The 25,610-nt window shown below is 38.7% G+C and overlaps 1 protein-coding gene and 1 pseudogene across 5 annotated transcripts in view; one reads left to right on the top strand and one right to left on the bottom strand.

Annotated features, from left to right (window-relative positions):
* FAT3 (FAT atypical cadherin 3) overlaps positions 1–25,610 on the bottom strand; it is a 698,441-nt gene that overhangs the window by 169,918 nt on the left and 502,913 nt on the right. The window contains exon 5 of one of the 5 annotated variants that reach the window (XM_073020271.1): positions 2,017–5,649. The exons of the other annotated variants lie outside the window; for them this stretch is intronic. Coding sequence (XP_072876372.1) covers positions 5,644–5,649 — 6 coding nt within the window. The 3' untranslated portion in view covers positions 2,017–5,643. Of the gene's footprint in view, positions 1–2,016; positions 5,650–25,610 lie in introns of those variants that run through there. 5 annotated transcript variants of the gene reach the window in all.
* On the top strand, positions 4,861–4,945 carry LOC119626661 (small nucleolar RNA U13; annotated as a pseudogene).

Below are 25,610 nucleotides of genomic sequence, written 5' to 3'. Positions count from 1 at the left end.
CTGCCCTGAACAAGGTCAGCCTCTGCTTCTTCTAGTGCTTACCAGCCTTTGGAACAGATGTCTATGTAATCCCTTCTCTACACATCTTGTGCTTGTTTGCTGGACTTGCAACAAAAAGAACTTGCTGTATTCTTAGTATCTAAGCCAGTGCTGGATACACATTACTAACTCAAACATGTGGCATCCCACTGACACAGGTGACACAAACTGAACCACAGCTTGCTTCTCTCTCCCTTCCAGAGATAATCCTTCTTCCAGAAGAAGCAGGTAGACTCCCATACTCAGGATCTGGTTATTAAGAATTCTTACCATAATTAAACCAGTAATGTACTCCTCTGTATTAAAACATCAGATACTCAGAGAGTGCTTCGGAGGCTGGAAAACCTCATGTAACTTCCAAAGGTGCCGATTTATCACAAGAGAGTTATTGGGGACCCAGAACTTCCTGGCATATTAGGTAGTAGCACATATTAAACAGATGCTTTGCAGCAAAGGAAAGTATACTTAAAAGCACTGCTCTGTTAATTGAATATCAGACTAAAGCTCCTAATTAACATTAGAAAACCTTCAAAAATGGACATAAAGAATATCAAGAAGCATTTATATAACCCCAAACAATCATCTCTATTGTGAGGATTCCCAAATCTGTACCTACAGCTTCAGTTTCCTGCACAAGATTTCATCCCATATATCTAAGGTCTCAATAGGAAGTTTCACTTTTTTGCCTCTCTTGCATTTAAAACATAACGTGCCAAACTCAACTCATATCTTCTCTCTCAAGTCACATTGGCCTTTCAACCCAGGGACCACCATGCTTTCATTTACTTAAGCTTATAGAGCTGTGGGCCCTACCCTCTCTGTCTCATACTGATGATTCTTCTCAGAAGACTGCTGTCCATCTCTTCACGTATGTTTCAATTGCTCTCCCCTAGACCTGGACAATTTGATAACTAAGTCACAATCTCATATCTGGTATTCAAGCCTCAAGTCTTTTCCTCATCTAGGACATTGTACACATGGTGCTAAAACAATGTATCATTTTGTAGATAAACGACCACCAAGACTACCAAACTCTATCAAAGCCTTGCCTCATATTACCTATTCAAATTAATTTCCTAAATTTTCATGTACAAGTCTTTGGCTAGTAACACCAGAATGTGCCCAGTTCACTTGAGTCTTCCCCCAAACCTTCCAGAATTAGACCTGTTTTACTCATGTGTTAGATGGTTACCGGTCTTGTTTCTTCCAGTGGCTTCCAGTTGGATTTACACTCTCTAACAAGGCACACATAGCCTGCTGACATCCAGCCTTGTGCCTCAGTCTTTGCTACCCTTGTGTCCCACTGTCCCTGTCTCCCCTACTCCACATCTTCCCTCTTCTCTAGGCTCTAGTCAGCTACTTACCCCTCAGCAAGCCTGCGTTCTAACGTCTGGAATACCCTGTGTGGTGAAGTTTTTTCCTGGGTCTAACTTCCAATGTTTTTTAACATCAAACTCAGTGGTTATCCCACAGGGAAGTGGTCCTTCATGACTTTTCCACCGTCCAAGTCAAGCATACCTGCTCTGTGATCTCTCCCAAAGCACTTATCAAAGTGTCCCTTGGAAGACAGGGGTGGAGGGTCATTTGTGTTTGTATCCACAGTGCTTAACCTCTAGGGCTTAATCTAGTATCTGGAAAGTAATGGGTTCTCTATAAATGTTTGTTGAATAATTAGCATGTTATTTCATGTAATTTTAGTAAAATCTCTGCGAGGCAGATACTGCTATTCCCATGTTACAAATATGGACATTGAGACATAATTTATATTTGCCCAAGGGTTGTACAGCTCAGAAGCAATGGAGAAACCAGGATTCTCATGGCAAACCCATCTGATCCAAAAGCAATGTTTTTCTCTTATTCTCTACTGTTGTGATGATGGCTTGCTGTGAAGAAGTTTATTGTCAATTTTTTCAGTTATTAAACCATAAATGCGTTGATGGTATAAGCAATATCTTATTCATCTTTGTGTCCCTAGCCACAGAGCAGGCATTCAAAATATGCTTACAGGATTAATGAGTAGGTGAGTGAGTGAGTAATGGATGGAAAAAATTCCTGTTCAAACCTCATCCTACTTCCAGGGGCACTGATTGTTATTTCGCTTCTAGAAGCTTCTCCTCTTTGTCTCAAATTTTATTTTGATCTTTCTGTAAATAGATTCTAATAGCATTCAGTCATTCTCTGTATTATAATTAAATTATACATTGTCTTTACTCATGTTTGCTTCCTCACTCCTTAAACCTTTCTGACAATGCTACCGGTACCTAGAATAATAAACAATTAGTAAATTGATATGAGTAAATTAGTAAATTAAATGAATACAAAAATATATCCCCTGATGGCAAAAATAAAACCAGTGCAAAAACCAAAACAGAAGTTAGAAGACAGAGTAAATCTGAGGAAGGTGACAGGAAACTATAGGCAATTGGAATTTATGATCTATAACTGAATATGAAACTCTGAACAACTAAAATCATTCATTCAACAAACATTTATTAAGCAATTTTTATGTGTTGCCATTAGGCTAGGTACTAGAATTATGGCACAATATAATTTATTAAGGAGACCAAAGCACCTCCCTTAAATTATTCAACAACAACAACAACAACAACAACAAACAAACTGTTGTATTGCAAATATAAAGAGAGGATACAGATGAAGGCACAACCAACTGTGCCCTTGGCGGGTCTTCTGACTGCCCTAAGGTTTTTTTTTTTTTTCCCCCAAGAGAATGAACCTAAGGCCTCACAGAAATCATTCAGCCACCAGAGAGTAAGACACTATCATTATCCTAGACTTGAGATGACATGAAAGCCATTTGCTATGCATAGGTCACCAAGAAAAAGTAAGAGTGGAACCTGGATCAACTGAAAGATGCTGCCACTCCTTGTTTAAGTGCATGTTTTAATGTATCTCTGTGGTCTTCAGTGAGAGCTGAACATCTATAAGATGAGATTGAAAGATGGGTGCTGTAGATATAGGCCCGTATTTATCAACGAGGGCAGTATTGAATATTTGGGGTCATATAATTTTGTTGTGGGGGCTGTCCTGTAGGATGACTGGCAGCATCCTTTTCTCTATCCACTAGGTGCCTGCTCTTTGCTATTGTGACAACCAAAAACTGTCTCCAGGCATTTCCAAACGTCCCCTGGGGGTAAAACTGACACCAATAATGAACAAATGATCTATTCAAGGCTTCAAAAATATGTACAGGTTTGGGAGTAACTGGAAAGCAGAACATCAATGAACTTCCTTACATACATTTACATATTCAACAGCAAAACGCCAAGTTTTAGAAGGAGGATAAAGAGTGTTGGACTGAAGGACATTCTAATGGCACCACAAATACTGTGAAATATTTTGCTTCAATAAAATGCAAGTTGGTGGGTGAGGGGGTGGGTGATAGGGAAGACAACTCAAAACCAAATCTGACTTAGCACCCAATTTCATAAAGAAGGATCAACTATCATGGAAAGAACCTGTTCTGCTCATTTTAAAGAAATTGCTTTAGTTCTTAGGCATAAGAAGACCTATGATAAAGGCAGGAAGATGAAAAAAATATTTTTAAGAACTACATGATTAAAAATAGTCTTTTTTGAGATTTGAATGGATTATTCTTAAGACATAAATGGGGATTTTTCAGAAATTCCTAGAAATAATGATTGTGGAACTAAGCAGAATTTTGACACATGTTAAAAAATACATTAATAAACAGGTTTGAAAACTTCTAGGAATCCCACCTGGAGACTGGGGTTGGATGAACAAAATTTTCCTCTAGCACAAATTCCAAAGCAGGCAAACATACATTTTATAAGGAGTATCATCAACTTCACAGTAACTTAAATTCTGTATAAACCACTAGACTTGGAGTTAAGATAAAAAGGACAATGGTCCTGTTCCTTTCCTTGCTACATCAGCCTTGGATTGGATCCCTCTAAAGGTCATGTCCTCACCTTCCAAATAGAAAAATAACGTCAACCTCATGGAGCTGTAAATGTGATAATGTACATAAAAGTAACTCTAAAACTCTAAAACTCAGAGTTTATATATCAAAATTTTGATATATTAATTTTTCTTTTTGAGACAGGATCTCACTCTATCTCTCAGACTGAAGTACAGTGGTGTCATCATGGCTCACAGCAGGCTCGAACTCCTGGGCTCAAGCGATCCTCCCCCATCAGCCTTCTGAGTAGCTAGGATTAAGGCATGAGCCACCACGACTGGCTAATTTTTAAAGGTTTTTGTAGAGATGGGGTCTCAGTAGGTTGCCAGGGCTGGTCTCCAGTCCTCAAGTGATTCTCCCACCTCGGCCTCTGAGCATAGATTCTGAGCATGGAATTTACTAAGAATTCTAGAGTAGTCTTGTAGTCTCAAGAGTATTCAGATTAAATGGATGTTTAAAAATTTTTTTTTAATTGAATTTTGACTTAACTTTTTAAAGTAGTATGACCACCTGATCCTTCCATTCACTACCTACCATTATCATGTTACGGTTTCCTTTTTTACAATTTCAGTCTGGGGGCCAGGTGCAGTGGCTCACACCTATAATCGCAGCACTTTGGGAGGCCGAGGCCAGCGGATCATGAGGTCAGGAGATCAAGACCATCCTGGCTAACATGGTGAACCCCCATCTCTAATAAATACAAAAAATTAGCCGAGCGTGGTGGCGGGCGCCTGTAGTCCCAGCTACTTGGGAGGCTGAGGCAGGAGAATGGTGTGAACCCAGGAGGCGGAGCTTGCAGTGAGCCAAGATCATGCCACTGCATTCCAGCCTGGGTGACAGAGCGAGACTCTGTCTTAAAAAAAAAAAAAAATCAGTCTAGCGTCCATTTGTAGTTATAAGTGTGATGACTGGGTTTTCACACACAGGAGAGATGTGTCTCTCTCAAATCTTATTACCCATCTGACATGAAAAAAAATTAATAAAATTTCAGTCTGTTTTCCTGCATGTAGCCACAGCAATAATAACAATGACATTTATCGAGTGCTCTGCGTTTGTCAGCCAGTTTGTTTGCAAGCACACAACTGAGAAAGCAGCGCTGGCACCTTGTCCTCTACCAGGATGATCAAGTGCACCAGTAGCAGAGTCGGGAAAAAACAACTTTATATCTGGAAACAAACAAATAAAACAAATCACCCTACCTTTAGGATAAGCAAAGCTTTGGGCCCCTTTCTGTGAATTGTGATTCTCAACAGAAACAATGTAACCCCTATGTAGTGAGCTGAATGATGACCCCAAAGATATCAAATCCTAATCGCTGGAACCTGTAAATCTCACCTAATTTGAAAAAGGGGTCTTTGCAAATGCGATTAAGTTAAGGATCTTGAGATGAGGAGATCATCCTGGATTAACCTGGTGGGCCATAGACGACATCACTAATGTCCTTGTAAAGGAGACACAGGGAGATGAGGTTACACTTGGAGGAGGAAGAAACAGAGATTAGAGGGATGTGGCCACAAGTCAGGATGCTGCCAGCCACTTGAAGCTCCAAGAACCAAGGATTCTTCCCCAGAACCTCCAGAGGGTGCCTGGCCCTGCTGACACCTTCATTTCAGCCGAATGAAATTGATGTTGATCTTCCTGAAATTGATGTTGAACTTCCAGCCCTAAAACTGTGAGAGAATAAATTCCTGTTGTTTTAAGCCAACAAGCTTGTGGTAATTTGTTTTATAGCAGCCCCAGAGAACAAATACGTCGATTTTTTAAAAAACAAGAAAACACCAAAACCTGGACTGTGTCTTTTATTCCAGCAGTCCAGTTCTGCTGAAATCTAAACTTCTTTGTAAACAATGCAAGCAAAAACATTTTTGTCTCTTAGTACTATTGACTGCTTTTTTTAACATAGCTATTTACATATTATTTAGATACATTTTAGTCACAGGGCACACATAATTTCCTCTTGTCTTTTATTTATCTTTTGTAAACAAAGGCACACACTGCCTGTGGGGTAGCCCTGCTCCACAAGGAGTAGTTTTTTTTTAAACAAAACAAAACAGAAAACAAATTCTAACTATTTAGAACTCCTCTTAATAATATGGACAACTTGTTTTCTAGTATTAGTTAAGGTCAAACATTGATGATTTGATGATTTCAAAAAGAGCCTCCGAGAATCCTTAGATTTCTATTGAAGATGGTATCCGGGATGAGAAGCTCTAGACCACCACAGCAATGTAAAACCACTCCCTGGGAGGTGTCAGAGACCCAGTTGTTCAGTACACCTGTGCAGAGGCACGGGAGTGCCACCACTGTCCAGCGTGCTGTCTCAAAGGCTGGAGAACGCTGAGAAGAACAGCAACAGAGAAGTGTAAGCATAAAAATAAAAAGCAGCCAAGGAAAAGGAGCTGGGGAGGCCAGCCTCAGTGGCAGCATGGCAAACGGCAACAGGGGTCTCAAGCTGCAGGCTGAGAGAAGACTGGAGCCTGCAGGTAAGCTGTGAGAGAAGCACATGGAAAGTGCAGCCTGTCACTTTAAAGACAAAGATCACTCTAAGACATGTTAGGAAAACATAAAGAACCCTGCACGAGATGAACACCAGAGACATTAAAGAATGCCAGCCACTACTCCTTAGGCAGTGCGTGCTGCCCATGGTCTATGCCAGTTCTGCAACCCTACCATGCCACCCACACCTGACTGATGATGATGCTCAGTGCTGGTCCTCCTGTCTGTTTCACCAGGCCAGACTGCATTTTCTATTTTATATAATTTTTAATTACAAATTAATTAAAAACAAAAGGTTATCTACCAGGTCTTCCTCTCAGACACTCTCACTTCATACCATGTTTTTTAAAGCATTTATTACAGTTCTGACTAAATAATTATTTATGTCACTTTTACTTAATGTCTGTCTTCCCCGACAGGCTGTATCTCCCATGAGGTTGGTGGCAATGTCTGTCTCAAACACCATGTATATTCAGTCTCCTAACCAGTGACGCTTGGCACTCGATATATTTCTAAAAATAAGTCTTTGATTATCCAGTTTGTTCTGTGAGGGCACTAGGTATCAGAAAGAAACCAAATTGCTAAAAATCAATACACTGAAATAAACAATATATAAAACAACCAGTTTGCCAGAAGCTAATTTGCCAAAAATCAATGTGCTAAATTTACCAAAACATTGTTTTCTTGTAGCTGTTTATGAAGTTAATCAAAATTCACAGTAGATTGAATGGTTTTAAAAGCTTTTGAATATTTTAGGGAAGCTTTAGATGGCAATTTTTTCATTTTGTCATAAGAGCAGTATTTTAGTAGATGTTCATTTTATTGAGATTTAAGAATCCTAGGGAGATTTAGACTTCTACTGAATAGATTTAACACTAAGGTAAATGTGATAGTGTCTTGTTCTCGAGTAATACAATCCTTATTTCCTTTCCATTGCTTTGGACAGTTTTTGCTTTTCATGTTGAATCTGTCGGCCCACTGCTACCAAGTTGACAAATCCCACTTAATACATGTCCCAGATACTGGATAATAACAAATTAGCTTATCATTTGGCATAGGATGATTTTGGCCATTTCAGATTTCTTTAGCTGTTTTAAAGGTCATTTTTTATTATTTTTGAGTTTAACCATTTTTTAACTTTCAACCAGAGCGACTTAGTCACAACTTGGTGCTTCTGGCAACATGTTAAATTTTATCATGTCACATGCGAAGGGGTCGTTTCGAGCATTTGAGTATCTTTCCATCCTCTGAATGTCATTTAAACTATTTTGAATCGTAGGCATTTTATCATTCTTTTCCTAACCATTCAAAGAGCGTATCAGCTTAAAATTTGTATTTCTAAAACTTAGTAACCACAATTTCACCATTTCCCATTGATACGGTTGCTCTGTGTCTTTTCTCAGCAAACTCATATTTATGATGAATGTATGGGATACCCGAAATTGCAACTGTTGACTATAAATATGTTTTTCTGAATATTAAACATATAATAAAACAATTAAACCACTTCTACCCATAGTTTTTAAGAAGTTGACTATTCCTTGAAATGCTTCTATAAATAAAGAAAAGGAAAACTCTGCAGTAGAACTTTCTAGAAGTTGTCAGAGCTATTAAAACAATTCCATCTTCTAGTTGATCTTTTAGTAAAGTTTTTTAATTTTATATTTTTGTTGGTATATAATAGATGTACATGTTTTCAGGGGACATGTCCTAATTTAATATACTTATATTATTTGTAAAGACCAAATCAGTGTAATTGGGATATCCATCGCCTTAAATAATTATTTTTTCCTTAGTAAATTTGAGGAAGTGACTTAGAAAGCAGCATTATTTGAGCAATTGATTAAACAAGCTTTTAAATGATAAATTTTAAAAAGTTAAAAAAAATAAACTGTCTACTTGTAGAGGGATAATGGAGACATGGAAAGTCTCTCCAGTATGGCACCCTAACAAGGCTTTTGCAATTATTCCACTCTTGGCTCAATAGAAAAGGAGTCTCTATATAAAGAGGATTATAGCAGAGAAAGGGATGTCTAATTCAAAGGAAAATAGAACCACTCTTTATCAGCCGATGTTAGTATGCTTCTAAGAAGCTTGCCTAGGACTTTTATAAATCTCAACTGCATCTGAGGCAACAGCTTATAGAGAGCAAACGGTCATTTAAGGTGTCTTTTAAGATGCTAGACTTCTACATCCATAGAATCGGTTAAAAAAAAAAACCTTCCTAAGTAACAAGATCCTTTTTCTTTTTTTTCTTCTATTAGGTAATTGAAAGTGGGTATTTAATTGACACCATCATGCTGGGAGCTGTGTTTATAGAAAGCGGATGCCTAGGGATAGGAAAAGTCAAGCTGAACGTTACACTTTGATGAGGTAGTTGGGAGATGGATTTTTCTGTCTGAGACCCAAGCTTGAACCTGAAGAAGATTTTCACAGTTGAACTGTCACAATTTTTAATGTCTGTGGGCAAAGGTCTTAGGTTCTGATGTGATTCATGTCAGATGTCAGAGGAGCTGTGAGTGTTTTTCCTGGCTGGCCCTCAGCATTCAGTCCCCCATATTTAAGAAGGGGCCCATTTCTTAGGAACAACTGGCAATGGGATAATGATCTCACAGTTTTAACAAGGTTGTGAGATTATATTGGGTGATTTCTCACTACCTGCTCCCGATTTTCCTTTTGATGGGTAGCTTAACAGATATGGTGAATTTTATAAATTTCTTTTCTAACATTAGTCAATTGGATTTAGGGTTGTTTTTTTTTTTTCCACTCTTGTGTGCTTCTCATTGTATTCAGGTGAGTGTTTTGGTTTGCTCCTGAACTTCTCCTGTTGCTGTGAGAGAAGCTATAGCTGGCAAATGGCCAGAATTAAAATAGATATTATAATATAGTTGCTTCTTAATTACTCAATGTGAATTAACTATGCTACTGTAATTTCATTCCCATCTTGTGGTCTCCTGCTCCTCTGGCTTTGGACCCGTTTAATGGTGTGTACTTTAGGAAATCAAAACAATCTTTATGCTAGGTAAATCTATGGCAAAAGTTTGAAGCAAAATTTAAACAGTTTTAGCAAGAGCTGCTATTATCCCTGCCCATTTCTAGTGGGGGTAATTAATTCAACATTTAATACACAGGAATACTTGTGACTGTGTATTTAACATACCCAAATCATCTTCATCATGAGACTTAGTTTACTTAAACGGAAGGGATAAACTGCATAGCACAAAACCAGATTTAGCTAGATTGTTGTAGTGTTGAAATGACTTGGAAGTCTAGAAAGCAGCATTATTTTAGTAATTGACTATGAAATTGACTCTAAAAATGTCCATCAAATCCTGCAGCTCCTCCTATCAACAGGTGAATTCTATTTCCCTATCCTCTGAATCTGGGATGGCTTAGTAACTTGCTTTGACTAGTAAAATACAGTCTAAGTGACATGGTGCAAGTCCATATCCTGAGCCTCAAGAGGTTTTGTAGTTTCTGCTCTTGCTGCACTTGGAAACCTGAAACTACTATGTGGCCAGTCTAAGGATGAGGGGCCACATGGAGGAGAACCAAGTGCCATAGCCTGCCAACTGCCAGACATGTGAGTGGGTCTATCCTAGATCGTCAGTTGGCCCTCTCACCAGTTCACCACAGTTTCTTGAAAAATCCCAGCAGAGGTCAGCTGAGCCAGCTCAGACAAGAATAACAAAACCCACCAACCACCCACCCACAACATTGTGAGCTAAATAAAATGGTGTTGCTTAAACCCACCATGTTTTGTTAAACAACAACAGTAAGTAATACAGTTGGTTTTGTATTTTATACCTTTGAATCTCCAAGAGCAGCCTCTATCACAATGGAACTCAATAAATACCTGATGATTGGTAATGTGGTTTGGCTGCATCCCCACCCAAATCTCATCTTGAACTCCCAAATGTTGTAGAAGGTACCTGGTGGGAGGTACTTGAATCATGGGGGCTGGTCTTTCCCATGCTGTTCTCATGATAGTAAGTCTCATGAGATTTGATGGTTTTAAAAAGGGGAGTTTCCTGGCACAAGCTCCCTTCTCTTGTCTGTCGCCACGTAAGATGTACCTTTCACCTTCTGCCATGATAGTTAGGCCTCCCCAGTCACATGAAACTGTAAGTCCAATAAATCTCCTTTTTTTGTAAATCACCCGGTCTTGAGAATGTTTTTATCAACAGTGTGAAAACGGACTAATGCAGTAAATTGGTACCAAGAGTGGAGCCCTGCTGAAAAGATACCTGAAAATGTGGAAGTGACTTTGGAACTGGCTAACAGGCAGAGGTTGGAACAGTTTGGAGGGCTCAGAAGAAGACAGGAAAATATGGGAAAGTTCGGAATTTCCTAGAGACTTGTTAAATGGCTTTGACCAAAATGTTGATAGTGACATGGACAATGAAATCCAGGCTGAAGTGGTCTGAGATGGAGATGAGGAACTTGTTGGGAACTGGAGCAAAGGTGACTCTTGTTATGTTTTAGCAAAGAGTCTGGTGGAATTTTGCCCCCTGCCCTAAAGATATGTGGAACTTTGAACTCGAGAGAGATGATTTAGGGTATCTGGTGGACAAAATTACTAAGCAGCAAAGCATTCAAAAGGTGACTTGGGTGCTGTTAAAGGCATTCAGTTTTATAAGTGAAACAGCATAAAAGTTTGGAAAATTTGCAGCCTGACAATGCAATAGAAAAGAAAATCCCATTTTCTGAGGAGAAATTCAAGCCATCTGCAGAAATTTGCATAACCATTAAGGAGCTGAATGTTAATGCCCAAGATAATGAGGAAAATGTCTCCAGGGCATGCCAGAGGTCTTCAAGGCAGTCCCTCTCATCACAGGCCTACAGACCTAGGAGGAAAAGATGGTTTCGTAGGCCAGGCCCAGGGTCCCCATGCTGTGTGCAGCCTAGGGACTAGGTATCTTGCATCCCAGCCACCTCAGCCATGGCTGAAAGGGGCCAACGTAGAGTTCAGACCATGACTTCAGAGGGTGCAAGCCCAAAGCCTTAGCAGCTTCCATGTGGTATTGAGCCTGCAAGTGCACAGAAGTGAATAATTGAGGTTTAGGAACATCCACTTAGATTTCAGAAGATATATAGAAATGGCTGGGTGTCCAGGCAGAAGTTTGCTGCAGGGGTGGGGGTCTCATGGAGAGCCTCTGCTAGGGCAGTGTGAAAGGGAAATGTGGGGTCAGAGTCCCCACACAGAGTCCCTACTGGAGTACCACCTAGTGGAGCTGTGAGAAGAGGGCCACTGTTCTCCAGGCCCCAGAATGTAGATCCACTGACAGCTTGCACTGTATGCCTGGAAAAGTTGCAGACACTCAACACCAGCCCATAAAAGCAGCTTGGAGGGAGGCTGTACCCTGCAAAGCCACAGAGGCAGAGCTGTCCAGGACCATGGGAGCTCACCCCTTCTCTCAGTGTGACCTGGATGTGAGACATGGAATCAAAGGAGATCATTTTGGAGCTTTAAGATTTGACTACCCCGCTGGATTTTGGACTTGCATGGGGCCCGTAGCCCCTTTGTTTTGGCCAATTTCTCCCATTTGGAATGGCTGTATTTACCCAAATGCCTATACCACCATTATATCTAGAAAGTAACTAACTTGTTTTTGATTTTACAGGCTCATAGGTGGAAGGGACTTGCTTTGTTTCAGATGAGACCTTTGACTTCGGACTTTTGAGTTAATGCTGAAATGAGTTAGGACTTTGGGGGACTGTTGAGAAGGCATGATTGGTTTTGAAATGTGAAATTTGGGAGGGGCCAGGGGTAGAATGATACGGTTTGGCTCTATCCCCACTCAAATCTCATATTGAATTCCCACGTGTTGTGGGAGGGACTCAGTAGGAGGTACTTAAATCATGGAGGTGAGTTTTTCCTGGGCTGTTCTTGTGATAGTGAATAAGTTTCACAGGATCTGATAGTTTTAAAAAGAGGAGTTTCCCTGCACAAGCTTACTTCTCTTGTCTGCTGCCACATAAGCTATGCCTTTCACCTTCTGCTATGATTGTGAGGTCTCCCCTCCCACATGGAACTGTGAGTCCAATAAACCTCTTTCTTTTTTTTTTTTTTTTTTTTTTTTTGAGACGGAGTCTCGCTCTGTCGCCCAGGCTGGAGTGCAGTGGCGCGATCTCGGCTCACTGCAAGCTCCGCCTCCCGGGTTCACGCCATTCTCCTGCCTCAGCCTCCCGAGTAGCTGGGACTACAGGCGCCCGCCACTGCGCCCGGCTAATTTTTTTCTATTTTTTAGTAGAGACGGGGTTTCACCATGGTCTCGATCTCCTGACCTTGTGATCCGCCCGCCTCGGCCTCCCAAAGTGCTGGGATTACAGGCGTGAGCCACCGCGCCCGGCAATAAACCTCTTTCTTTTGTAAACTGCCCAGTCTCAGGTGTCTTTATCAGCAGCATTAAAATGGACTTAATATAACTGGCAGGAGCATCAAGGATACAACATTTGTGTCTCATAAGATGTACCCATAGCCACAGACAATATTTGACTTTCAGAAAAATTCCTTAGGCAGTTGAAGTTTGCACCTTTAATATTGCAATTGCTATTTGTTTCAACTGAGGATTTATTAGGATCATTACTGTTTATGTAAGTGTATGTAAATTACTCCATTATTTCATTCCCTCACCAGGACAGAGCTGTTTTTAAAAATTAGCTTCAGTGAGATACAATTTACATACCATAAAGTTCACCTGTTTAATGTGTACAATTAAATTGTTTTTAGTATATTTACAGAGTTGGGCACTCACCATCATAATCAAATTTTAGAATATTTTCAATATCCCCAAAGGACACAGCTTTTTACTTCATTTTTTCTATTACTAATAGCTAATAAGGTCCTTTAACCTTTCATTTAATTTTATAATAACCTACTCCTTGCATTATCCTGATTTGCCATATTGCAACGCAGGCAGTGTGCATTGTTACTAAACAAACATGCTATTGGACACATGGTACTGGGGGACAACACACATTGGGCACCAGTTGTAGGGGTTGGGGGAGGGAGAACATCAGGAAGAATATCTGATGGCTGCTGGGCTTAATACCTGGGTGATGAGATGATCTGTGTGATAAAACACTATGGCATATGTTTACTTGTATAACATCCTGCAAGTGTACCCCCGAACTTAAAATAAAACTTGAAAAACAAAAGAAATGCACGCTATAACATTTGGAATCCTGGACTATCACACAAAAATCCTAAAGGGATAAAAAACACTGAGTTCAAATATCATTTACATTAAGGGATCTTATTTAGCATATTTTGAATTCGAAGCACTGGTATAGTTTAATAATGTCATTTAAAAATGAAAACAATTAGGCAAATTTAGATGGCTTACACTTCAAATTGCTATTAGAAAGGATGAAGAAGAGTTAAATTAGAGAAGCTACAGCATGAAATCTGGAAATAAGGATGAGGAAAAAGATAAATGAAAACAGTTGAGGGTACATGGCACACTTTTAAAAGTGTTAGAAAACACTTTTCACCACTCTTTCGTCCAATGTGGAATTCTGTCAAATTAAAAGTCCTTCACCAAATGGTTCACAGTTCACTATGTTAAGACATGTTTTTCAATGAAAGCACATCTCCAACTGTATGGCAAAAATGGCAGGAAAATAGATTCATTTTATAGAAACGAACTATGTAGCTGTCTTTATGTGTATCCATCTATTCCCTGAGAAAAGGTTAACCTAATTATATTTTTGAAGCATTTTAAATTATAGACTAAAACAATGGTATTAGCAATGACTTATTGTTTCATTTTTAACGTATTAAGCTTTAGGTAAAAGAAGATAATCAATCCCAGAGATTCAAAGATATTAAAGTGCTTGTGAAGATCAATTGGTAATTATTCCTCAGCAGTGCTTAAAACCTCAGGGTTAGGCACTATGTTAAGGAAAAGATATAGATGAAAATCAACTTCTTACTCTACTTAAAAAAGATCCTCCAGGCTATTTCTGGAAAGTAGATGTATTTCAAATTCTAGATCCCTATATCCTATGAGTTCTGGTCATAAATGACATTAATCAAGCCCCTGCCCCTGTGGTATAGAAATAAATCCAGGAAGTTTAACATGACAAACATTTCTTGATCCTTTTAAATGTGCTATAGGAGACATAAAGGTAAAGAACACGCCACTTCTGCTGGAGCAACCAGACAGCATTACTCCTTGCTTTTCCCCAAGCACCAGGTTTCCCTTAAACAGGGGAAGGGCAATGGAACGTAGTCTTACTTGAATCTTTTCCAGTTTGTAAGCATCCATTTATTAATTACTAATACCATATCTACTTACAAAGAAAGGTTGTGGAGACCTACAGAAAATTTTATACACACACACACATACACACACACACACAGTTGGTTCTCCTGTATCCATGGGTTCTGTGTCCAGGATTCAACCAATCTTGGATAAAAAGTATTTGGGAAAAAAAAGCATCTGTACGGAACATGTATTTACAGACTGTTTTTTCTTATCCTTGTTTCCTAAGCAATACAGTATTAACAACTATTTACATATATTTAAACTGTATTAGGTATTATCAGTAATCTACAGATGACTTAAAGAATACAGGTGGATATTCATAGCTTGTATGCAAACACATCATTTTACGTAAGGGACTTGAGCATACACTGATTTTTGGTATCTGAGGGGGTTCCTGGAACCAATCCTCCACAGATATTGAAGGACGACTATACATATAAAATCAAAAGAAAGATAAAAAGACAAGAACTGGTAGATAATAATTTTAGAAAATCTAGGGTAAGGGAAGCTACTACAGTTTAACATAACAGTTTCCTTCTATAAGTTGGCTGAACTCCTCATCTAATAGAGGAGGAAATGCTAACTGGCCCAGCTCTAAACTCTGAGATGCCTGCTGCATGGGTCTGTCCTAGGAAACAGTGACTAAAATAGACAGCCATGTGCCAAGCAGCACTTCTGTAAAATATTCAGAGATAGGTGTATATGGCTGTGTAGTACAGCTTCAATAAATATCAGGAACCTAATACTGTAAAAATATTTCCATGGAAAGTTGGAGAAACCTAATCCAGGTACGTGGTGTTCTGGTGACTGGACTTGATATAAGGATATAGCTCAAAACATAGAGAAGAACCAAAGGCTAACATTTCTTACCTATTTCTTTAGAGGTATCAACTGTTAGGAGATGCAGAGCCCATCATTCAAATTTAAGATTATTAGGATTAAAAACTCAAGATCATTAGACTTAACAGTGCATTCATTCTGTAATAAAACTCTAAGCATCAGGACTGGATACAGCAAAACTAATGTTCACTTGTAGAAATTCATTCATACATATTTACTGAGCACTTTATATGTACCAAACACTAATCTAGAAGTCAGAGATTTGGTAGAGAACAATGTATGCTTGGTTTCAGTCATTACTGAGTTTACTGTAGAGGATGGAGAGATTAGACAAATAAAAAATAAATATTTTTAAATGATAATTTCAGATGCTATGTACTAGGAAGACACTAGTAAAAAAGAGTAATAACAAAGTTCATGCCATTTTTCATTCTGACTGCTGACAGCCTTCTGCCCCATCACAATCCCGTCCCTGTCTGCTCCATATGTGGGCACATTAAGAAATCCCAGATACTTCCTCCTTTGGTGCTAGCAGGAAGTTCAAACCATGTGGGCCCCAGCTTGGGTGCAGGAACCCTCACCTAGTCCTACCCCCAACCACCGTATAGCCCCAAGCTCATCTCCATTTCCTACTTTCAGAAGCCATTTGTGGACCAGCTTGGGAGCCCACCCTATTCTCCCCAGAAAGCTCATATGCAAGTAATAAATCTTTACATATACTTTTGGTGTTTGTGTGTGGCATCATGGTCTTGACTTTCCAACCAAAGTTTAGTTGGAGGGTCTATCTTGCCACCAGGGAGTGACTACATCATGAAAATTGGTCAATGTCTCAGGATTATAGGCACAATAAGAAGAGAAGCCAGGTCTCTTGGGGCGGAGCTTCTGAAAGTTCAGTGTCACTTCTACTATAAGCTACTGGTCACAACAAGTCACCAAGCCAGCCCAGACCCAAGGGGGCATGGAAATAGCCTCCAGCTCTTGAAAGAAAGAGTTGCAAGAATTTGTGGCCATTTTTACAATCCACCATGACTATTTAGCTGAATCTAGCTTGCTACCATCCAGTTTACTCATTTCATGATGAGAATCACAATAAAGATCATGGCTGGTGATTTTATCCTGATGAAGGGCTTCTCTTCTTTTTTAAGAAGTGAGGGTTGTGGTCCCAATGAGCCAAATCTTTCTCATCCTTATCCCCATCACACTGACCACAGAACCTGTATATCTTAGGCTCTGAATGATAGCTGTAGAAGTGAACTAAAATCAATTTTAAGTTAAGAACAATGTAATCACTAAGGCACAGGAATTAAAGGAAAAAAAAATCTGTCATAAAACATTTTGAAAAAAATCTTCCATATATGTTCATACATTATCTCACAACACATTCACATTTTTCAGCCATTTGAACACAGTGGTATCAAACTGAGGTCTCTTGTCAGGTGGGTGACAAAGCCATTCTGGATAATTCTGACAGTTTAATAACATAATTAACCACCTGATCTGTAGGAGGGTGAGTCATGATGAGCTTCCTGACAGAGCTGTGAGAGGATACAACTGCTCATCTTTGGAAGTACAATGCACACACCCACAATTGTATATATGCCCTTTAGCTGAAGCGCTGAATTAGGACCCCCATTGGAAAGCAAACATGTCTATTTGATGATGGATATTGCTCCTTTTCCTAGTCCTCAAAATGCCCTTCTGCATTTGCACCTATTGAGCAAAATAGTTATTGAATATGCTAAAACTGAGTTAGGTATTGGGGACAAAGAAACATGGGGGATTTTTTGACATGAAGAAGGAAACTAACAGTTGATATATTACTGTATGCAAGACATTCTGTTAGCCTCTCCACACATGCTTTCTACACTACAAAACACATAAAACAACCCGATAAGGTGGTTATTATCTTCATTTTGCAACTGAGGATACTGAAACTATCACAGAGTAAGAATTTGCTCTATATCATTCAGCAAATGTATGGCAGAATCTTCATTCAAACCTTGGTCTGCCTGAACCTACACCCAGCCTCTTTCCACCAATATGGCTTAGCATCAGCCTGCAACCATGCGTTTCTTCCAGCTATGCAAATGTTCCATCAGTTGTTATTCACTGTAACAACATTAAATCTCTACTACAATCATAAAGGGAAACCTCCCTCCTTTTCCCAAATGTATCTCTCTCTAGATTCCATTTTCACATCCTAGCAATTAGGCTGGGATGATGTGTTCATCAAAGTGGCCCTGGTGAGTGAATTGCCTAATCCTTCATGTTGACCCCAAGTACACATGCAAGTAATATGGACCCTAAGTCCAACTCACCTGTGCCAGAAACACTGCAGTTGTTATAGTGATTATTTCAAGAGGCAGAGTTAAGAACCTTGTGGAAATGAGTAAAACTAAGATATATGCAAATTTACAGTAAAAGTAAAAAGATAATTTTTGTATATTTTTTTCCAGAAAACTCTTAAGGAAGCCTTTTTTTTTTTTTTCTGAACTGGAAACTCACGGCACAAGTCAAGAGTAGATCAGTCCTCAGTTCATATGCTGATGGCGAATGAGAAACAGCTAATTAGGCAGGCAGTTGATAGCAGGATGACCACCTCACTTCATTTAAAGGGAAGAAACACAAATGAAACCAACCAAACTTATGATGTCTATATAGTCCTGCTACTGAACACCAGCTTCTGACATCCATGAGAAAGAACTATCCTTGTTCCTTCCTTCACTCCTTCTTTCATCACCGTGTTTTGCCTATTTATCCAGGTATCTTTTATCTTACTGCTACCAATACCTGCAGTTAGATAGCAAACCCCTCACACCTGGATCTGCCTCCTCTTAACCGACTGGTCTGATCTCAGACTCCTTCTAACTCCAAAGCTATCTTTACCCAGATAAACTGTCTTTGTATATGACTTTGATCATGCCACCATTCTGCTCAAAAACCTTTTATGGCTCTGTATTTAATCAAGTATCTAGTTGAACCTACTTCAATTTCCCTCCTCTACTGCTCTCCAATTCCTACTTCCACTGGCAGATAGGCTACTCCTGTCACAGTCTCCCAGGGGTGCCATATGCATCCCTCTTTATGAGTCTCTGCTTGAATCATCAGTGTTCTCTTCTTTTACATTGATCTTCTTCTTATCCAAGGCCTAGGTCAAGTCTCCCCTCTTCTGTGAAGTCCTCCCTGATAAGTGCAGTCATTAACTTTATAGCACATACAAGTTGTTTCTCAAAGTTGGGCATAAAATTTTACCATGTGCTGTCCTACAGCTCATCAGTGCTTCACCTGTGTTATTCTGGTATTCTCAACTGTTCTAGGGTAACTTTGGGTGTAATTATCATGTTTTATGTGCTGGAAGTACGTGTGTGTGTGCACGTGCACACATGAGTGCATTTATGGTTAATTATCAACTGTGGACTGTCAATTAAATCTCACACCAAACATTTGTGTATTCTCATGAGTGATAATTTATATCAATTTAACATTAATTTATTTTATTTTTATTTTTATTTATTTTTATTTTTTTGAGATTGAGTCTCGCTCTGTTGCCCAGGCTGGAGTGCAGTGGCACGATCTCGGCTCACTGCAAACTCTGCCTCCCAGGTTCACCCCATTCACCTGTCTCAGCCTCCTGAGTAGCTGGGACTACAGGCGCCCGCCACCACGCCCGGCTAATTTTTTGTATTTTTTTAGTATAGACGGGGTTTCACTGTGTTAGCCAGGATGGTCTCCATCTCGTGACCTCATGATCTGCCCGCCTTGGCCTCCCAAAGTGCTGGGATTACAGGCATTAGCCACCATACTCAGCCAATTTAACATTAATTTAAATATTCCCAGAACATTTATTACATTTATAACTTTCAGTTTTTTTTTTTTTTTGAAGTAGGCTAGTTGTCCTATAAGTCCCAAATCCACGTAACAAACACCACCTGAACCCCATAAACTACTGGGATTTTTTTAAAAGTTAAAGACGTTGTCAGGTAACCCCCAACAGTCTTTTCTTTTTAAAGAAGCAATAAAATAACCAAGACCAGGGTTTTGAGAACAATTTGGTATTTCCCTTCATGGATCATTCATTCATTCATTCATTCAACTAAATAGTTCTGGAGTGCTTATTAGATGCTAGAAACTGTGTTAGTGCTAAGGATACCAATGATTTTATTGGTATTAAAACTACCTGTAGCTAGTTTCTAATAAGCCAAGAGGAAAATGCAGCTTCATAGGATAAAATATGTGGAAACTGGTAGATATTCCAAAATCTAGTAATAGCTGAATTAGGTTGAGGGATGAACTGGGTTGTTCTGATAAAGAACTTGTTCTAGGACCTTTTGATTTCTTTCCCAATTTTTGCCATGGATGAAACTTTGATTGAGGTTGGTCAGAACTGTTTAATCATCATAGATTTCAAATTTTATTTTTTTTTCCTTTTTTGTGCTTTGGGGGAATATGATGTGGATGGCTTGCAGAGTAGAGATTAGAAACAACAGTGTACTGAGCCTCATCAGTGTTTTAGTGTGGAAAGTACAGTTTTTCTGCTTTTTAATGAATTCTTGTACAACCTAATGGCTTTGCTCCAAAAATGTCCTACTGGAGTGGAGGATTACCTTACATGGGTCATTACACTTCCAAGCTTTAAGCCTCAGAATGAGCATTAAATTAAAATTCCCTGCACCTAGTAGGCAGAACATTGTGACACTCAAAAGATGTGAAAGTGCTAAGTGAATTCTGAGCAATATTATCACCACTGCATATTTATTGAGTTCAACAGGGTGCTAAGTACTGTACAGACAGATAATACAAGCAGTCTACAAAAAAAAAAAAAAAAAAAAAGAAAAAAAAACACCCCACAGCAATAGTCTTATAAGAACTCTCTCATTCATCTGCCCTAGGAATAGACACTGTAACTAGACTTGTTAGAGAGAGTCTCCTCTTTTCAAAAGTATCCTCAAGGTTCTTTATGCTTTTGTTTGATTTGAACATACTCAATTTTCTACAGTTACCATTTATGAATGTGACCAAGTCTCCCAATTTCAAAATTACCATAAGAATGCTGCAGGCATTAAACTGAAGAAGAACTTCATCCTCTTGCAACAGAAAATTATGAACTGAGTTTTCTGGGAAATCTTAAAGAAATCAGTTGTAAAATATGATATATACACTATTACGTTTTTTATTCAACTGGGAAAATAATACATTTTAAAATTTAATAATATTGGTCTTCTTAACTAACCTTTAATTTTCTGAAAAATGCAAATTTGAAAGCAAAAGGAATTTAATAGTTTAGTTTTAAATTAAAGAGTGAAAACTATTAAAAGTTAAAGCATGAAGTGAATTTCCTATTTTTTAACAAATCTAGATACAAACAGAGAAAAAATTAAAGTACAGGGTACCCAAGATGTAAGAACCAATATGCATGTGGATAAGCACAAAGAATAACTTTGCATATCCAGAAACTAATTGAAGAATCCTGGCTTACTTTATTTAAATGCCAGCCCATCAGGGTTAAGAAAAAAAATTGAGCACTTTAGAGAAAATGGGTTATAAACTGTCATTGTTGAGTTTAGTGTTCTGACAACTTTGAAAGTAACTACAATGTAATTTCCCAAGTTGGTAGCTAAAATAATAGAACATCTGGATGCCATTGAAATGCATGACAATCAAGGAGAGAACAGAAAAGCAGTGAGAACAATGCTTTTCCCTTTGCTTATCATTCTTTGGAGTTTTCAACTCTTACTCCAACCTCAATTGTGGTAGTCAAGGGCAACTCCCTTCTCAAAGATTCACCTATGATTTCTAAGATCCCTGAGTCCATCTCTGGGTCTACTTACGGCTTCCAGAAGCTGTATTTTCCCCCCAACTTGGCTTCTTAATCTCTTATGTCAGAATTTAAGCCTGAACGCCTGTGTGAGGTGGTAAGCAGTGTGCAGTGTCTTTTATGAATTGGTCAGAGTGCTGATTTCAAGCTTATAAGCTGGGGCTGGCCTTTGGAAATGTACACATCTCCAGATAACACCATTTATTAAGCAACTTCAGGCTCATGCATTCTGTCCTTCGGGGGGCAAGTAACCCTACTGTGGAAAACATAATTAAGTTAAACTGTAGGTGGTTCAGATATATTTGTGTTACCAACTGGCAACCTTATAGATGATGTTTTCTTCTACAGTTTCTGAACTGCCCTTGTCATTTGCTAGGCATTTATAGTTACATATTTATGCCTTTGGAAATATTGGGCAAAAGCCTAGATAGCTAAAGCTCCTCTCAGGTAAGAATTGTAAAGTCGAGTTGATATTAGTTTTCTCTTTCCTCTGTCTAAACACAATGAAAAGAGAAGGTCAGAATATATTTTCTTTCAGTTTAATTCAGCTAATATTTAGAGTCTAATAAGTACAAAGTCAGTACCAGGAAGAAAACAAAAACAGTCATTAAGGACATTGTAATCTATGATTTCACAACAGACTCATATTCATGAATTATGTATTTCTTTACATTTTTACTCTCAAAAAGGGATATTTTATAGAAGCATATTATTTTTCATGTCCTCCCTCCATGAAAACCACATTTCAAGGTTGTCTGGAAGTGGGGTTTCTCTGAGTGCAGAAATGACTTATTCTTGGCATGCACATGAGAGTCTTTCCAGAGTCCCTTTTTCTTAACAGCTCCAAGATGGAACTCATGGGGAATGTGTGGCAGGAGACAGGGGCTGCTCTTCTTTCTTCTTATTCTACCTGCATCATCTGAAGGGATTTTGCTTTTAAACATGGGAAGGCATATGTGCCCTCTCAGAGACATGTCAAGCCTCAGCTACAGTTTGGTTTGGATCCTTTCCCGCTTTTTACACTACAATTTGTCACCAGTAGAGAATGCAGACAGCGATGCCAAATGCGAATGTCGCTTGCATGCCCACATTTGGCAAATGTTTATCCAGATCTTTAGTTTGGGCTTTAAATAATCCATCATCGAGCAGATGATTTCTAAGGTACTATTTAGCTCTGAAATTTTATGATTCTGTGGGATTTATTTGTACTTTTGTGAAAAGGTGCTTACAATATATCACTTTGTCTTCAATGACGAAATGTTGTAAGGTAGAATATCAAACTACACTGGAAGAAAGGGGAGTAGTTGATATTTGTGGGTAATCTGTTCAGACGTCTAAAGTTAGGTTACATGTTTAGGCTCTTGATATAATTTTTCAAAGGACATGAATTAATATGCAGTACTCTTTTTTCCAAATGTTTCAAAGATATTTATATAAACATTTCTTACACTGTATAAGTTTTCCTACAGTAGGTAAATGCTGTAAGGTGGAGTATTACACCTCCAGTCAAGGGATAGATTTTTGTTCATATCTGTGTGCAATCTGATCAAGTATCTGAAATAATTTGCCAAATTACATTAGATGATGTGCAGGATCTTTCTTTTAGCTGATCCACAGGCAGAAGGGAAAGTTAGTAAATAGCTTGAAACTGGGCACCAAACCAACACTACAGAAGTATCACTAGGGGGTCCTGGGGGGCTGGGCTATATTCACGCAATATTCTAGAAAAAGTGATAGATGGTTCCTACTCAAGGTCATTGGAAACTCTACCATAGATTGCTATTTAATGAGACCCTATGCAATGGAAACAAGTAATATATTGAATGTAAATATATTAATATAGAAAAATGTTCATAATAAATAAGCAAGGATATGAAACTATATATAGTGTTAGATTTTTTCACAAATTTTATGCAAGATTATATGAAATACATATGTATACATATATACATGAATGTAAAAGAAAGTTCTGAAAGATTATTTACCAAAATTTAAAATGCAATCATCAGTTCATGGAAAAATTATGAATATTATTAAATGTTTTTATTTGCTTATCTTTGTTTTCTGTTTCTGTTTTTTTAAATTTTCTTACAATGAACATGTATCATATATTAACATAGTTACATGTTTCACATATTTCCATAATTGGAAATAATTCTATTTTAAAAAATCCTAACATAGGCACTATGTAATTTCTAAAAGAGGAGTTTTGGAATAGGCTTTTTCTCCCTTTCACCTGGGTAAGTACACGCTTTACACCATGAGAAACTGAGTTCACTCTTCCTTACATGTTGATGTCCTTGTGGCATGACAGGAACTTTTAAACGAATTGCTTCTGGAAGCATCATTTTTGAAGACGGGTAAATGGTTTTGTGCATGTATCAAAGCACACATCATGGGTCTGTCACGGCCTTGCACAGAGATATTTGTAATTCTTCATTCAGAGGTGAAGCAAGCATGCCCTGGCTACTGCTGATAGAGACAGAACAACACCTTCTGTTGTAAAAAATGCTAAATAAAAAATTCCATTCTGTCCTGGCTGACACCAAACAAACGCATCTCTAATTCCTGCATACCTCAAGAGTCTGTCTGCTGCTGTTATGTCTCCCTGCCAACAAGGCTATAATATTGCTTTAAATTTGACTGCAGCCTTTCTGACTTTTTCACCTAATGAGAAAAGGTTCTTAGACCTTGGATGGTAAAGATGGGAATGCAAAGTTGAGACTTTGCCAAAGTTATTTGCAGTGACAAGAAGAATGCCATATACCATGAAGAGAAAATCTCAGTCATTTGGTATCCTATGGGATCAAAATTTGCTTTCATAGTCTTCAGTTCAAAAACAAAACAAGAACAAATTAATCCTCTCTCAATATGGGGAAAGTCAGAACACTGGATCGGTCCGTCTATTTTGTGGTACTAGTTGCTTAGTTTAAAGTGCTTTGTCTTTGTGAAGCTTCATAAGAGGGCTACTAATGAGTACCTATACATTTTCAAAAATATTGACCTTTTTCTATTTTATTTGAAAGTAGTCACCTAAAAGTAGATTTTATTTCAATTACATAACAGCAAGGTATACATCAGCCTGGAGCTTAGCCCCACATCTAATTTTAAGACTTATCAGCATCTTTAAAAGTCTAGAGTGGCATGCCAGGAATTATAATGGGTACCTCATGAAAAATCTAAGATCTTTCTTCTAAATTATGTATTTATGATCTCCCGAGGATGACAGATTTCAGGTAGGTAAAAGTGATTTAGGAACTGCTTTTAGGCTCCAAACAGGAGCTGGGGTTGGCAAGCCACTTCAGTACAGACTGGGATGCAGTGGGAGAAAGCCCTTCCCTGTTCTACATATTAGCTGGCACCCCAAGGGCTCCACAAACCTCTCACCTAGGTGCCTCCTCTGTGTGCTTACTGTACATTCTGTGAATCTCTGGACAGTACATATCACTGTATCCTGCAAAGCCTGGATTACCTGGGTTGTGGGTTACCTGGAGCCCTAAACTTCACCTCAGCCAACATACATCAAGTGCATATTATATCCCTGGCATTGTTTTAGGTGCTGGGGTACAAAGTGGAGTAATCTGGCCCTTCCTCCTATGGGTGACCTTCACTAAAGGTAGGGCCAGGAAGAGACAGGATGAGAAATCTCAGTGGAGCTTATTTTGCAGCTTGCTAATGAAGCTAAGAATAGCCTGAAGGAGAGGTGGAGTTTAAAACTACCCAGGGCAATGATTTTTAAATAATGGTATCTGCTGCTGAATATTAACCATGCTGTGGGCTACCTCCACAGAACATCTCCTGAATAGTCACATCCAGTTTTGTATTTCTACACAATTGAGGTTTTGACATCTGAATGAAACACAAAAAAAATCCCATTAGATGTCTAAATGTTAAACACATTGACTGCATTAACAAATAAACACAATTTAAGACCTTAAAGGGGTTATGATTCTGGGAGAAAGGTTAGGGGTTAGTGATAAGGCTGGATAGGCTTGAACATGGCTGACCTGGGGAAATTAGCTATTTTTCCTGGTTTTAAGACTAACTAATTTATGGAGCTCCAGGATGCTTGGAAATGCTACTGCTCTATTATTGGAGCTTAGGTGCCTCAGTCTACCTATTGGATGCTGGTTTAGAAAGTCAGAGGGAAAGACTGTAGATCCAACAGTAGAGATCTAATGACCTTCATCATAGCCATGCCAAACCC

This window comes from Chlorocebus sabaeus, chromosome 1 (genome assembly GCF_047675955.1).
Source record: "Chlorocebus sabaeus isolate Y175 chromosome 1, mChlSab1.0.hap1, whole genome shotgun sequence".
NCBI classification, from domain to species: domain Eukaryota; kingdom Metazoa; phylum Chordata; class Mammalia; order Primates; family Cercopithecidae; genus Chlorocebus; species Chlorocebus sabaeus.
The sequence above is the reverse complement of the archived record's forward strand: the minus strand, read 5'-3'. Positions and strand labels throughout refer to the sequence as shown.